At 38.2% G+C, this 13,823-nt stretch overlaps 1 protein-coding gene across 2 annotated transcripts in view; it reads right to left on the reverse strand.

Moving 5' to 3' along the window:
- Positions 1-594: 594 nt before the first annotated feature.
- Positions 595-13,823, reverse strand: part of dyrk4 (dual-specificity tyrosine-(Y)-phosphorylation regulated kinase 4) — a 38,993-nt gene continuing 25,764 nt past the window's right edge. Inside the window, exons 6-14 of one of the 2 annotated variants that reach the window (XM_036568146.1) lie at positions 11,897-12,033; positions 8,701-8,841; positions 6,192-6,330; positions 5,476-5,557; positions 4,615-4,787; positions 3,116-3,176; positions 2,863-2,992; positions 1,845-2,011; positions 595-1,159 (exon numbers count right to left, since the gene is read on the reverse strand). In XM_036568146.1, coding sequence (XP_036424039.1) covers positions 894-1,159; positions 1,845-2,011; positions 2,863-2,992; positions 3,116-3,176; positions 4,615-4,787; positions 5,476-5,557; positions 6,192-6,330; positions 8,701-8,841; positions 11,897-12,033 — 1,296 coding nt within the window. In that variant the 3' untranslated portion in view covers positions 595-893. The remainder of the gene's footprint in view (positions 1,160-1,844; positions 2,012-2,862; positions 2,993-3,115; positions 3,177-4,614; positions 4,788-5,475; positions 5,558-6,191; positions 6,331-8,700; positions 8,842-11,896; positions 12,034-13,823) is intronic. The other variant, XM_036568144.1, reaches the window with a different exon arrangement.

Genomic DNA, 13,823 nt, shown 5'->3' on the forward strand with positions numbered 1-13,823 from the left:
GTGAAGGTACAGCTGTGACCTTTTAAAGTGTATCACGAGCACCAAAAAGTTAGCAATGTGCTTATCTAGAGCTGAAGAACTCCTAAGACATTAAAGGGACTAAGCCTACTACATTTGCCTTCCAATGGAGAAGCCCCATTCAGAATGTAGGCCTTGGCTTGAAGGGAAATTCCCCCGATTTTTCAAAACTTCTAAATAGTTAACTTGTTAAGATGCAAACGAAGTCATTCAGAGTGGTTCGGCGTGAAATGCTCAGAACTGTTCACAGTGGTGGTGATGGGAACCAGACGTCTGAAGAGTTTAATGCCTCTGAAAGTTCCCTTGTGGAAAGATATTACACATGTAAAATAGGTAAAGTAGTCCCCGAAGAAAACTTATTTTTAAAGATTCGCAATATTACATATGAAAACCTCAGAAGACACATGCAGATTCACTGGTGGTTTTGGATAATAAATAAAACGGCTATATCTGTGTTGTAGACATGGCGACCCCTGGTTCCTATCACCACCACTGTAAACAAATCTGTCTGTAAGCTTCTCTACAATGACCCATTTCATATCCAACCACTCTGAATGACTTTGTTTACATCTCAGTGATTAAATTACGCAGAAATACAGGTGGAATTCCTCTTTAATCTCAGACGACTCATAGTGTGCAGCAGTGACAACATTTACTTCCAACTTAAAAAAAATATAAACACAATAAGAAAACCTACAAAACCAATGGCGAGTAAGAGACAGGTTCTAAATAAAAGCCAACATTGATCTTTTATCTAGCAGGCAGCCCTGCATGAATCAAACACCCTTCAGACTCCATCAGCACCACTGACCAGGGTGGTCCTGACTCAGTGTCCAAAGCCTGAACTGAGTGACGGCATCCCCTCTTTCAGCCTGTTAAATGAGAGGCGGACAGTGGACCTCCTGTGTCTCTGAGTCTGTGCTTGACTGGGACTGAGACTGAGGTTTGATGATGATTTCTACAGAGCGCTCTCCACTGTCTGGATTGCTCTCTGGTTTGCTGTCTTTGCTCTCTTTACTGGACACACTCTTATCCACTCCTTCACAGGTCTCCTCCTCAGCTGATGCTCCAATGGGACGCAGGCGCTCTGCTGTCTCTATCTTGCTGTCTTTGACCGAGTTCTCCTTTTTCGCTCTGTCCTCTGGACCAAAAAAAGAAAGAAACAGGAAATAAATTGTTGTTGCGATGGTGTAATCTTGAATTATGAATTATTTCTCATTAGTAACGTGAAACAATCAAAGAAATTCTATCTATATGGATTCTGAACTTTCAATCCCAGAAATATTTGTGTTTGTAAGTGAAAGAGGAAATTTTATTATGATTTCAATTGATTAAAAGTTGTTGTTATACAGTCCTGTTTTGTGAAAAAAAAACAATCATCCCTTACATTTTTGCCATATTATTAGTATTTTCATCATCAAAACAAGCAGAAAAAGTCAGAAATGCAGAATTGAACCTGTCAATTCAGTCCAATACAGTACAAAATGTAAAGTAGCTATGTTATTAATTTTTGTAATGATGTAATTACATTTAAATAGTTTAGCAAATTGACAGTCATGACTCTAGCCTTCTACTTTAAATGCCTCTTCATTTAGTTCAGCTCTACATACATCTTGTCTGATGTGTCATTCTCATTCAAAAAAGACAAACCTCTTAGACACCATGATTAAATGAATAAATATCTTAGAAACCTGTTATGCTTTCTCTGACAATTGACGATTGCCACCTCAGTAACTTAATCCCTTTGTGAATAGGGCTTAAACGGACAAATTATTAATGAAGCTTGTAATACATTATGGCCAGAAAACAGCCACGCTGACTCTTACCAGTCCTGTTGGTGGTTGTTCTGCGGAAAGTGTACTCGTAGTTGCTGTCACACTCGCCTGGCTTTCTTATTGGTCGTGTTTTAGGGCGGAGCTTGTTGAGACGGCCCTCGTGGATCCACTCGTGCTGCATGCCCTCATCTGGAGTCATGCGCTTAGCAGGGTCCCACCTGCCACATAAACAAAACTTTTATATTTAATGTATAAACATATTAAAAAGCATAAACAATAGCTAGTTTTACATGTGCTTCTGGTTTTGTGTGTCTGTGATTATATCTGCACGGAGTGACTGAGTGAAACTGAGTACACTAGCATACAGTCTAGAGAGTAGATTGAAATACTACCAGCTAGACATCAAAAGGCATTTTAACAACATTTCAATATTTCATGTTTTTGTGAACTCCAAGATGTTACTAAATGATAAGCAGTATACTGTAACCATTTATTTTATAGTCATTTCTTGATCTGCCTTACATTTGATCACAATGCTTCAAATATGAGACATTCTGACATTAATTTTAACATTGTGGAATCATCTACAGCTCTGTTCATCATTCAACTAATTAGCTGAAACCTGTGAATTTGGAGTAGCAGCGCATTAATAGTACCATAATATAATCATTTTAAACATGGACATGCAACAAAACTGGTTTATATTTATGAAATCAGTGACTTTTGAATGGTATCATAAAGAATAAACAGTAGCGAATATGATTAGAGATGCACAGATATTTTGCTAATGATGACACACAAACATTTATAAAAGGTAGAAATTGGAACTAAATCTACCTGGATTAGCATTACAGAGAAATAAATGATTTATTTCTGTTGGTAAAATGCAGTAAAATTAATAAAATTCAGACATTTAGTGCAGTAGTCCAGCACCTAAAGATCTGTCTAATGCTGATAATTTATTAAATAAAATATCTGCAGATACTGACCGATATGATTTGGACATCATCAAGCATCCCTAATAAATGAACAATAATCGAACAAGATAACATATCTTGGATATACATACACAAGACAGCGCCTTATAAAGTCCAAAAACAGAGGATCGTTGGTCTTCAACACGCTGGCAAGATCCTTTGAGTTGGGTCTGCGTTTCTTGCCCTTGCTGTTAGTGATGTTCCGTGGGTTCCCTTTCGAATCTGTTAGGACAGAAACACAACAGTGTAAATGTATTAATACAGCTCTAGAGTCAGCTGCAGTGCTGACAGGATTATTGCAGCACAGAGTGTCTATTATACTGATGATCAGTCAGAAAAACATACCGAAAAATAACCGCCTTCTGGATGCTGTCTGAACAAAGTCATTTGGAGGCAAGCCCAGCACCTACAAAACACAATTATTATTATAAGAATTATTATTAATAAAATAAACATGAAATAAATTATTCCTTTTCAACATCAAAAGGGAATTTTACAGATTTTTTTATATTATAATTTCTAGAATTAAATTGGATAATTTTATAAAGTCATTCAGATTGGTTTGATATGAAATGGACCATTCTACAGAAACTTAGAGACAGATTTGTTTACAGTGGTGGTGATAGGAACCTGGCGTCTGAAGCATTTAATGCTTCTAAAAGCTTCCTCACAGAAAGCTTTTATTTCATAAAAAGGTTATGAATAGAGGGCCTGAGGCCGGAGACAGTGTTTTATGATAGTTTTGAAATAAGATTTTGGCCTAAAACTTGTATTTGAAAATCCATTCATGGAAGAATGGTACATACAGGATGTTGTAAGGCAAAATAGTGCTCAAAATAAATGATTTTTAATCACTATTTTATCATTAACAACATTACAAACTCAGAGGACAAGTGTTGGTTTTTTTAGCTAGAACATAAATTGGCTGTACTTGCTCTGTAAACATTATGACCCCTGGTTCCTATCACCACCACTGTTAAGAAATCCCAGCTGGGTAGCTGAATACTTGAGACTATGTGGGAATCAGGCAGCCAACCACTGGCATTTATTCTGAAAATGTCTAGTATAAAGCATTTCTGGATGGTACAGAAAGGAAGTACGTAACGCACTAATGGATATATTTAATGTTGAAATACCTTTTCAATTTGATGTTTTACACTCAGGAAATTTTGATTTATATTTTGAAGGATCTGATAAATACCTATTTGGGGTTTTGATAACTACCTGTAAAAAAAAACATAACTGGGCACTTTTTGACTTTTTTCACCCCATCTACAAATGAATAAATTTGTCAGGTCCTGGTCGAAATGCATTGCTTTTGTAAAACCCTTATGACCACACTTTATGGAACTATCCAGTGATTAATCTCCACTGCCTGTTTTGTTGTGCTGTGTTCTCATAATTGTACTATCTAGCAAATCTCATTGGTTTCACAAGCTGCTGCATTTTTTTTCTTTCCTCCCCTATGCTCCACCCCTCTACATCGCTCCCTGTCAGAATGTATACAGTTATTGAAATTTTATATTTGTAGAGACATTGCTAATTATTTCACTTGTATATGTATATATAAAGAAATCTGAGCTGGTACGGTTCTCTTCAATGAGCCATTTTATGTAAAACCACTCTGATTTGTTTACATTGTAACTACTAATTATGTAGCTTCCCACACACAACAAGTCACATTTAGAAAGTGGCAAAATCATCAGATAGTGAACAAACGAATACTGTGATTATACTACATACGTTGTATGTTGAAATTTTTTTGTAAAGAAAAATGAAACATTTCACACACAGATTACAAAAATTTCATGTAATATGTGCACATTATTAACAGTTGTACTGACCTCCATGATACAGGCGATCTGCTCTACCTCGCTCTCTCCCGGGAACAGCGGGTAGCCTGTGTAGAGCTCAGCCAGGATGCAGCCCAGGCTCCACATGTCTATAGCCATGCTGTACGGGTGGCCCAGGATCACCTCTGGAGAGCGGTAGAAACGGCTCTGGATGTAGGTGTACACTGCCAGCAGAGAGAGAAAGACTGCTTCAATGAAGTTCTAAAATATGTATGCTGTTGGTCATTCATGATGTAATCCTCATGACATTAGAAACTAAAGTTAGAGAGAATGAATAATTAACACATTTATGGTTTAATTCTCACGATGTATAATAAAGAGGAGTTAAGAAAACAGAAAACAGATCTAACAAGGAAGAACTGAAGAGAGGGGGCAGGGCTGTTTCTTGCTGCAAGTGGTATAAGCAGTTGCTTAGGCATCCGAGCCACTAGGGGGCGTATGTAGACTACATGAAACACCTCTTCTTTTGGATGGACAGTGAAATACAGCACTGAGAAAAAGTCTTATGCAGCTAAAAAAATGGTTTAAAATTATTGCTTTTGGCATGAAATGTGTGTAAAAACACTAATGTTACAATCTTAAACATACAGTAAAACATCAAGATTTTGAATTTAATGAAGCGTTGATTGGATCAACCAGGTATTGGATAGTGACTAATACTGGGCTTCCTTGTGGAGAGTTGTGGAAATATTTAAAGGGGCACTTTGGCCTAAAACTAGCATCTTATATGTTATTTGCCATGTTATGTAATAAGTAATATGTAAAGCATTGCTCACTTTACTCACTTTATACAAAATAATGTAAATGGCCCTGAGAGAGAGAGAGAGAGAGAGAGAGGAGAGAGAATTTTACCTCTCTGCTGCTCATAGCAGCTTGACCCAAAGTCGACCACCTTGATATTCCCCTGCCCTCGCTGGGACAGCAGAATGTTCTCCTTTAAAACACAAAAAAATTACAACAGTTGAAACTTTGTGTTAAAAACACAAATTTTCAAGCTTTCCTACTGAGCCCCGCTGGTGACATCCTGTATAAATAAAATAATGTGTGGCCATGCATTAGGATCTTGTTCTTACGCATTATTAAGGCATGGCCAGGCATTATTTTCATTTATATGGAATGTCACCAGGGCTTTATTATAGATGGGGTGGCTTTGTGATCCTCAAACCCATCTACTCTCATTCATATCAACGAAAATTCACAGAGATCACATCATGCTACAGCTGAACAATTAAACGCTATTGAATTCTATTGAAACTGTAATATAAAAGACTGCAATTTCCAAGTTGCAGGATCTGCAATTTTAATTACATCCTAAATTATTCAATGTCATTGTACCAAGTCTTAAGTAGGGAAATATACCCTTATAACAGAGCTTGTGAACTGGCAGCCACACTGCATTCAGCCCACTGAAGCCTAAAAAAAGGCCTGGCTGTTAATGTACAGAAAATAATTGCATTTAAATCACAGTTTCAATATTTGTCAGAAAAGTCAGAATTAGATTTTTCCCTCAAATCATTCAGCTCTACATAATGCTTAAACGTCTTTGAGTGATTCTGAAAAATGTGTACCGGTTTGAGGTCGCAGTGGATGATCTTTTCCCTGTGCAGCATCTGCAGGCACTTGAGCAGAGAGTGGGCAAAGCGCCGGATTAGGGCCAGACTGAAGCCCTGGAAGTTGTTCTTCTTGATCAGTTCATACAGGTTCGCTCTGTGTGGAAAGGAAGAGCGGTAATTGTAAAAAGGTTTCCATTCATGCAATGAAAGGCAGAAGTGGCACAGCATGCCATGTTTTTCAACATGGTCCTTTAAAAATCACATGCAATACGTCATTTCAACCTCTAGAGGGCAGCAGTTTTAAACTAACACTCAAGCTAATTCTTCTTCACTCAGGCCCACACTTGATTAGTCACTCTTAGACCTGCTCAACTACATGTAGTCTTTAGCGCTTCGATCAATAGAAGGTAAATCCCTCTGAAGGCTGTGTTAATTGCTAAGCATTATGATAAAGAGTCCTGTGAGAGCGGTGGTCTGAGAGTTATCTTTGGCAGTAAGGGGGGTTTGTGACAGCAGCTGTGAACAGCACCCACAGAGCCCAGTGTAACCGGAGCCTTCACACCATGAGCGAACGAGGAAAGAGATAGGGACCTAATCAAGGCATTAAGTAAAGGATTTGGTGACAGAAACTCGAGACGGGGTGGCGAGCATCTGACAGCCTCCTAAAGGTCAGGACGCCTGAGGCTGGAACAGTTTCTCACAATGTGCCCTAATCGATCACTTTACCCCAAAGCCTCAGAGGCCCCTCTGCATACAACTCTCACTTCACACTCTGGGTGTGGGGCAAAAAGTTATGTTTTAAATGTTTTAAACAATTTTATCCTAACAATAATTTTGAGCATCACATTATCCTGTATACTCTCTTCAAAATAAAGGGTTATTTGTTCAATGCCATGGAAGAAACAATTTTGGTTCCCTAACAAAATATTTTTGTATATGTATGAGTGTGAAGAATCTTTTGAGAACCTTCATGTAATGTAAAGCTTCTTCACCAGTTCTCTACAGTATGTGGAAGTTCTTTAATGTTTAAAAAGGTCCTTCACACTCACACAACTCATTTACAAAAAATGGTTCCCTGAAGAACCACTCACTGAATGGCTCTTCACACTGCAAAGAACCCTTTTTCCCACCAAAAGGATTCTTTTCATTCATCAGCTTGTTCTTTAAAGAAACATTACTGTAAATGTGATATACGAGTGAGAAGAACCTTTTTAAAACTTAAAGAACCTCATGACTGGTATACACTCTATTAACTGGTATACACTCTTAAAAACCAAGGTACCAAAAGGGTTCTTTTGAGCAATGCCATAGAAGAACAACTTCTGGTTCCTTAAAAGATCATTTTAATTGATGCTTCTTTAAATGCGTTAAATATTTGTTTGAATTCTCTGTGAATTCTGAAGAAAGTAAAAGCTCTATATCAATTAAAGATTTTTCCTAGAACTGTATGTTCAAGCCAAGAACTATTTAGGAACACTTATTTTAAGAGTATAGAACCTACACTCATTAAGCTACATTAAGCTTCTTTAACACCCTCCCTTAACCTTAAAATACAACAATAAAGCTTTATAATAAAGACGTCTTAGTCTATCACTTCTAAAAATTATTCAGTAATTACTATAAAACATGTATGATATGCAGTAATGAGAGTGAGGAACTAAAGTGTGGGCCTTAAAGATGAGCTTAAAGATTCCTTACACTCACATATCCATTAAAAGTTCTTTAGGGAACCCAAGGTGGCTCTTCTGTGGCATCCCTGTGGTGAACTGAAATGTTTCACACCTGATATGTTTTCTGTCCTGTCTACATTTTGTCACTGGAGTGTCACTGGATCCTCTGCATTTCGAGGCCATTTAGCAGTCAAAATACCAATAATGATGCATACAAGCTAACGCCCTGTGCACTGAAATGACGACAAAAAAGCATGTCTACTATTATATAACTAAAACACTATTATATGATAGCACAAGCTACTCAAACTGCAGCCTAAACCTGCCAAAGCAACTTAACTACCACATTTAATAAGGCTTGCTGGTTTTGTGGGGTTCTTTGGTGGGGTTGCCAGTCCTATGGTGTCAAATCAGTGCGCAACAGTGTTAGCTTGTCTGTAGCAATCGTCATATTTCAACTCCTCAACAACCTCCTAACTCAGAGGATCTGGTGACATTCGGAGGAAAAATGTCCATATAGCAAAATCTATCAGTTTTGGAACACTTTATGTATCACAGGGCACGACAGTGATTTTGAAAAACGCCATTCATTTTTCTCATAGCAAAAATCAGCTTAGACTAATATGGGCATGACGCCGACTACAGAAGACTACAGAACCTCAGAGACCCTTAAATGCACTCCAAGCTCAGCCGCTGACTCACTGTTTGTCTGTGCTTTGGCGTCTCTCAGCCCTGAATTACTGTAAAAGGGTAATTGGCTAACTCCATTACTGCTGTGCTGCTATTGACTCTGCATTCACATAAATGTTTTGAGTCAGTGCAGCTATTCTTACAGTGTGCAGTGTTTTCCTCACCCCAGCAGCTCGAAGGAGATGCAGAGATGGTTGCGAAAGTAGAAGTACTCCTTCATGTGGATGACGTTGTGGCAGTTGTCGCGGTCTCTCCTCCGCACCGCGTCCAGAATCTTCAGCTCTACCAGCGCCTGCTGATGGAACCTGCAGACCACACAGTGAACAGTGTGTAATGTTTACATTTCTCTGAATAACTCATCATCGAAACATGCATCACCTGCTCTGAAACCTGAAGTTATGATCTTGCTACGATCAATATGTAAGATCTTTTTGTAGTTAGAAGTGTAGTTATTGCTGTTTTGCTATGTGTTCAACTTACATTACATAACTACCACATAAACAGATTTTTTTGTTAAAATTTAAAAAGAAAGCATTACTGAATCAAAAAACAGGCTACAGTACAGTGTGCATGTGCTGCTGCAAGTCCTGTGTAAAGCTTGAAGTAGTGATTTACAAGCGTAGGGCTGGTTTTCATTTTTCGGAAGTGCAGGCTAGAAAAAAGTCTATATAGATAATTCACTCGCATCCTCAGAAGACACGTCCTTCACCACATTTTGACTGAATTCTCTTTCAACGTGCTTGCAATCATCAGATTCATCCCCTCGGTGACGGGGTCCAAAGCACAACCCATGTTACAAGTGTTCTTCTGCATGCTGCATGTAATTACACATTTCCACCAAAGAGGTCTCCAAATCCCCAAATCCTACATAGTGCAGCTTTAAATGAATTAAATACTTCAGATGAATTTAATTCATTTTCTGTATCAACAGGTTTGAGACCACACTTATAATGTTCTGTTTGTTTTGATGCCAAGCAATAACAAAATGTGGCAAAAATGTAAAATATACATTTTTTATTTCCCCAAAACAAGACTGTGTGCACAACAATAACTTTTTCAAATTCAAATAATAATAAAATATCACCTCTGCCAACAAACTCGAATGTGGTACAGATTTAAAGTTTAGAATCAGATGTTTTCTGCTTGTTTCAATGAGCTGAGTGAGAAACAATGTGAAATTACAAATGGTTCTATTATCGTGAGTTCTTCATTGGAAAGCTGAAATAATACTCATTTTAAAATCCCTGTATTATAGTTTAATAGACCTTTATGTATGCTACTACACTGAGTACAACTGCTGCACTCATTTGAAGTCCAAGTTCAAAGCTTTAGGCTCAACCCCGGCAGTGAGTCTAGGGCAAGCCCTCTCCGCTAAGCTCTCGTTTTGTTTTCTGCATTATTGAAAGCCTGAAAACCTGATGGCATCTGCATCAATCAAAGGGGGTGCGACGCGTACTGAAGAGCGGATCACTTGAGCGAGGACGGGTAAGGTGATATCGCCAGATGCCTTTTAACACCTCTCAGGGTTTCACAGTGACCTATGACCCAGTCACGTACAGATCAGATGGTGACATTCTGACTAACTGAACTGCTAAAACTAAGATATGCTAAAAAGTTCTGTAGCTTAAAGAAATAGTCTGGCAAAAGAATCTAATTTACAATGTAGCTCATCAGCCAAGACATGTTTGGTGTCTGACATTTGCTTAGTTTTGCACTAGAGCTACGAGGCTAATGTAGCCAACAAGTAAGAGAAGCTTTTAGGTACTAGGTTAGCATCATGGCAACTGCCATGTCAAGTAATACAATCTTAAATAAACTTACATATGTGGTTTCTGACACTGTATGATGTACTGTTATCTATAAAAATGGGCAAATGTATGAGGAAACATTCAGGCCTCAAGTCTGCTAATGCTATTGTTAGCTAGGAGACATTTGCCCATTTCTATAGCTCTTTCTTCTGCCTCAGTGAAGAACTAAAGAAGCGAAGTTCACATATCAAATGTCTCTCGGCTGACTGACTACATTTTAGGTAAAGGGGAACACTTGAGTAAGTCTGATTTGTCGCTGAACTATTCCTTTAAGCAGTGCTGACGAATGTTGTGCGTTGCACTGCTGAGCTGACAATTAAAAAGAAATGTAAGAAAAGGCCACACAGTGGTGTGTTTCAGTGCTTCCTAAGCAATGTTTTGACCCAGCTTGCCCTTCTTTCCTTCTGTCCAGCACAGCTGGCTCGAAACAGCACTGTTTCAAATAACACCAAGAGAACATTAACTGAATACGCTCTGTATTTTCTTTCCACTGAGCAGCTTTCTTTTATTTTCCATTTGAATTTTTTACATGGGACTTTTTCAAATGTTCTACATTATAATTAAATGCTATGATAATTTAGCTGATTTAACATGATATAAGATGAATTAACCTCTAAAATGAAATGGTCAGGATCCTCTGGCAAGTCCAGACTTCCATTGCTCATTCATAACTTAGAGAGGAATTCGACAGATTTTTCAAAATTTCTGCATAATTCAGTCATTGGGGTGTAAACAAGGTCATTCAGATTGATTTGATTTGAAATGCCTCTTTCTGAAGAGTTTAATGACTCTAAAAGCTCTCTCACAGAGAGTTATTATATGAAATGGTAACGAATTTGCTACCTGATACCTGAGACGTTTTTATGATAGTTTTAAGATTTTGTCCTAAAATGTAATTTGTTAAATGGCGGAGAGGTACATGCAGGGTGCTGTAAGGCAAAACAGTACTCAAAGTAATTTTTTCCAGATTTACCACTACTGCCAGCATAACACTAGCATAACACTGCCCAAAGCCAGTTTGCATTGTTTTCTATCAGAAATGGATAGTAAGTAGTTACATGTACTCCAGTAAAAACGATCTTTCTGTTTATTAAATATGGAGCTATAAAAAGTGTCACTGGATATAAAAAAGATATCCAGACACACCCAGATTCACTGACCCACCCTGGCTCTCCCTTACCCACCTAGAACTACAGTAAAATTATAATGTATTGAGTATTTTCAAATGATAACACTTTTACATCTATTTAAATGCTTGTTCTTGCTTATTCCTATGCTGACAGATGCAGGATGTACTAATAAAGTCCAGTTCTATATAGAAAACCTTTGCTTGGTTTATTGGAAAAGTAATTTACTTTTAGCTGAAGTAGTGATACCTTGTCTGAAAAAAGCAGCATTATGTTTACATGAGAACGGATTTACACTGTACTGCCCACCTCTGTTTCCCATTTAGTTACAGAACAATAAACCTGTGTTTCTGATAAGCCCTGAAATTTAAGGGGTTAAGTCATGACTTTATAGATACTGAAGGAGATACTGATTTTGTAAATACCTTTTCTTGTTGCGAATGACCTTGATGGCCACCATTTCATTTGTCTTATGATCCAGGCATTTGAGGACCTGCCCGAAGGATCCCTTCCCAATCACTTCCAGAACCTCGTAGCGGTAGGCGATATGGTCATGAAGGACCTGCACACAGATCATATTTGGAAGAAGAGTCATGTCTGGGCTATGGATAGCCAAAGCACAGCTATTTCAATCTCCATCTGGCAGGAAGACTTACTGTGTCACAGTGAGGAAAGATGGGTAAAAGTTAGACAGATAAATGAGCTAAAAATTCCCCCATTCCATATTTGTCCTTCTCTCTCTCTCTACATTTATTATAAATGGCCCATTTATTATTTCAGGCTTGGGGATTTACTTCTTCTAGAGTAACAGTACTGTGCAAAAGTCAGAGACCGCCCTTCATTCAAGGGCCATTAAGTACAAGTTATTTATTTTTCAGATTTCTGAGAAGATTAGATATAAGATAATTCACTTGAACAAGGAAGGAGAAAGTCTAAAGGAAATAAGTGAAAGAACAGAAGTTTCCAAAACGGAGTTTAAAAAATTATTAAAAGCTACACAGAAAGTGAGACTCCTAACAACTGTGCAAGACCTGGACCACCAAAACTGGCCCTATTAGAATATCAGTACTTAAAGCTTTCATCTTTGAGAGAGAGGAGAAAATCAAGCTGCTTCAGATCTGAAAACATCCACAGGTGTTTCTGTCCATCCTTCCACTGTGAGAAGACGACTCAGCGCTATGGGTCTGAAAGGATGTGTAGCTGTCAAGAAGAACCTCACTGAGAAAAGGAGATGGACACATCAAACAAAGAAGCTGCTGGTGTTCTCAGAACCAAGGACTGACCACCCCAGAGTCCAGACCTCAACATCACTGAATGGGATTATTTGAATTGTAAAACTGAAAAGAATGGAAGCTGTAATGAAGGCATATCAAAATTAAAATATATGACATTATATTTAGTTGTTGAGGCTTTTTCTGATGCTAAAAAATGAATAACTTAGTAGCTGTTCTGATTTGAAAATAAATGCGGGATGATCTGAACTTTTGCACAGTGCTGTATGTTGTGCTGTCTGGATTACTGTTCTGTTGTCCATGCTGTGGTGACCATACTAACAATGTGTCCAAACATTTAAATAATGCAAAGAGCGCGTTGTAAAAGTCTCTGTTTGGGAGTGTGCATTCACAGAGGACAGGGCAGGGAGAGTTCACATGAGGGTCTGACAGGAGATTCGCTAGCCTCGTGCTTTACTGCAATTTCCCTGTTTCTCGTGAGGTTGAGTATGAGGTCAGCGCATCGGTCAGTGCACTGTCTACTCAGTAACCATGCAGGGCTTGTCCTCATGCAGCAAAGCTCAATCGTGGAGACATACGCTTTCCCGTGTATGGTTCATGAGTGTGCGTGCGGATGCTTGGAAAGCTTCATTGTCTCTGACCTTTTAAATGGGCCATGAACAGATTACTAGGCAATGAATGAATGGCCTACTTTTAAGGCATACTTGATACATGATGCGTGTGTGAGGGAATCAAGCATACAGTCGTTTACAAAAGTCCAAACACCCTCCAGATCGAATGACATTTTGTCTTGACATATCCTGCACAGAGAATACACTTAAATATGGCATATTTCTGCAAACTAGGTCACAACAGCACCCAGACGTCAACATCATATGTTTTGAGAAGCAATGAAAACTTCTAAGACTGAACTTTGGAATTACTGCGGATTTCTTTGAAAAACTGAAAACAGGTTTACCAAAAAGAAAGGAAACTATATTAAAACGAGTGTGGACATGTTAAATTCTGCAAAAACTGACATTATATTTAGCGTTTTTGTTAAATATACAGTATGCAAGATTTATACACCCAGAGTCAAATTATATGTTTTGAGCTTAACATGTTGGGAAAAAGCAAAACA

This window comes from Colossoma macropomum, unplaced genomic scaffold (genome assembly GCF_904425465.1).
Source record: "Colossoma macropomum unplaced genomic scaffold, Colossoma_macropomum, whole genome shotgun sequence".
NCBI lineage: Eukaryota > Metazoa > Chordata > Actinopteri > Characiformes > Serrasalmidae > Colossoma > Colossoma macropomum.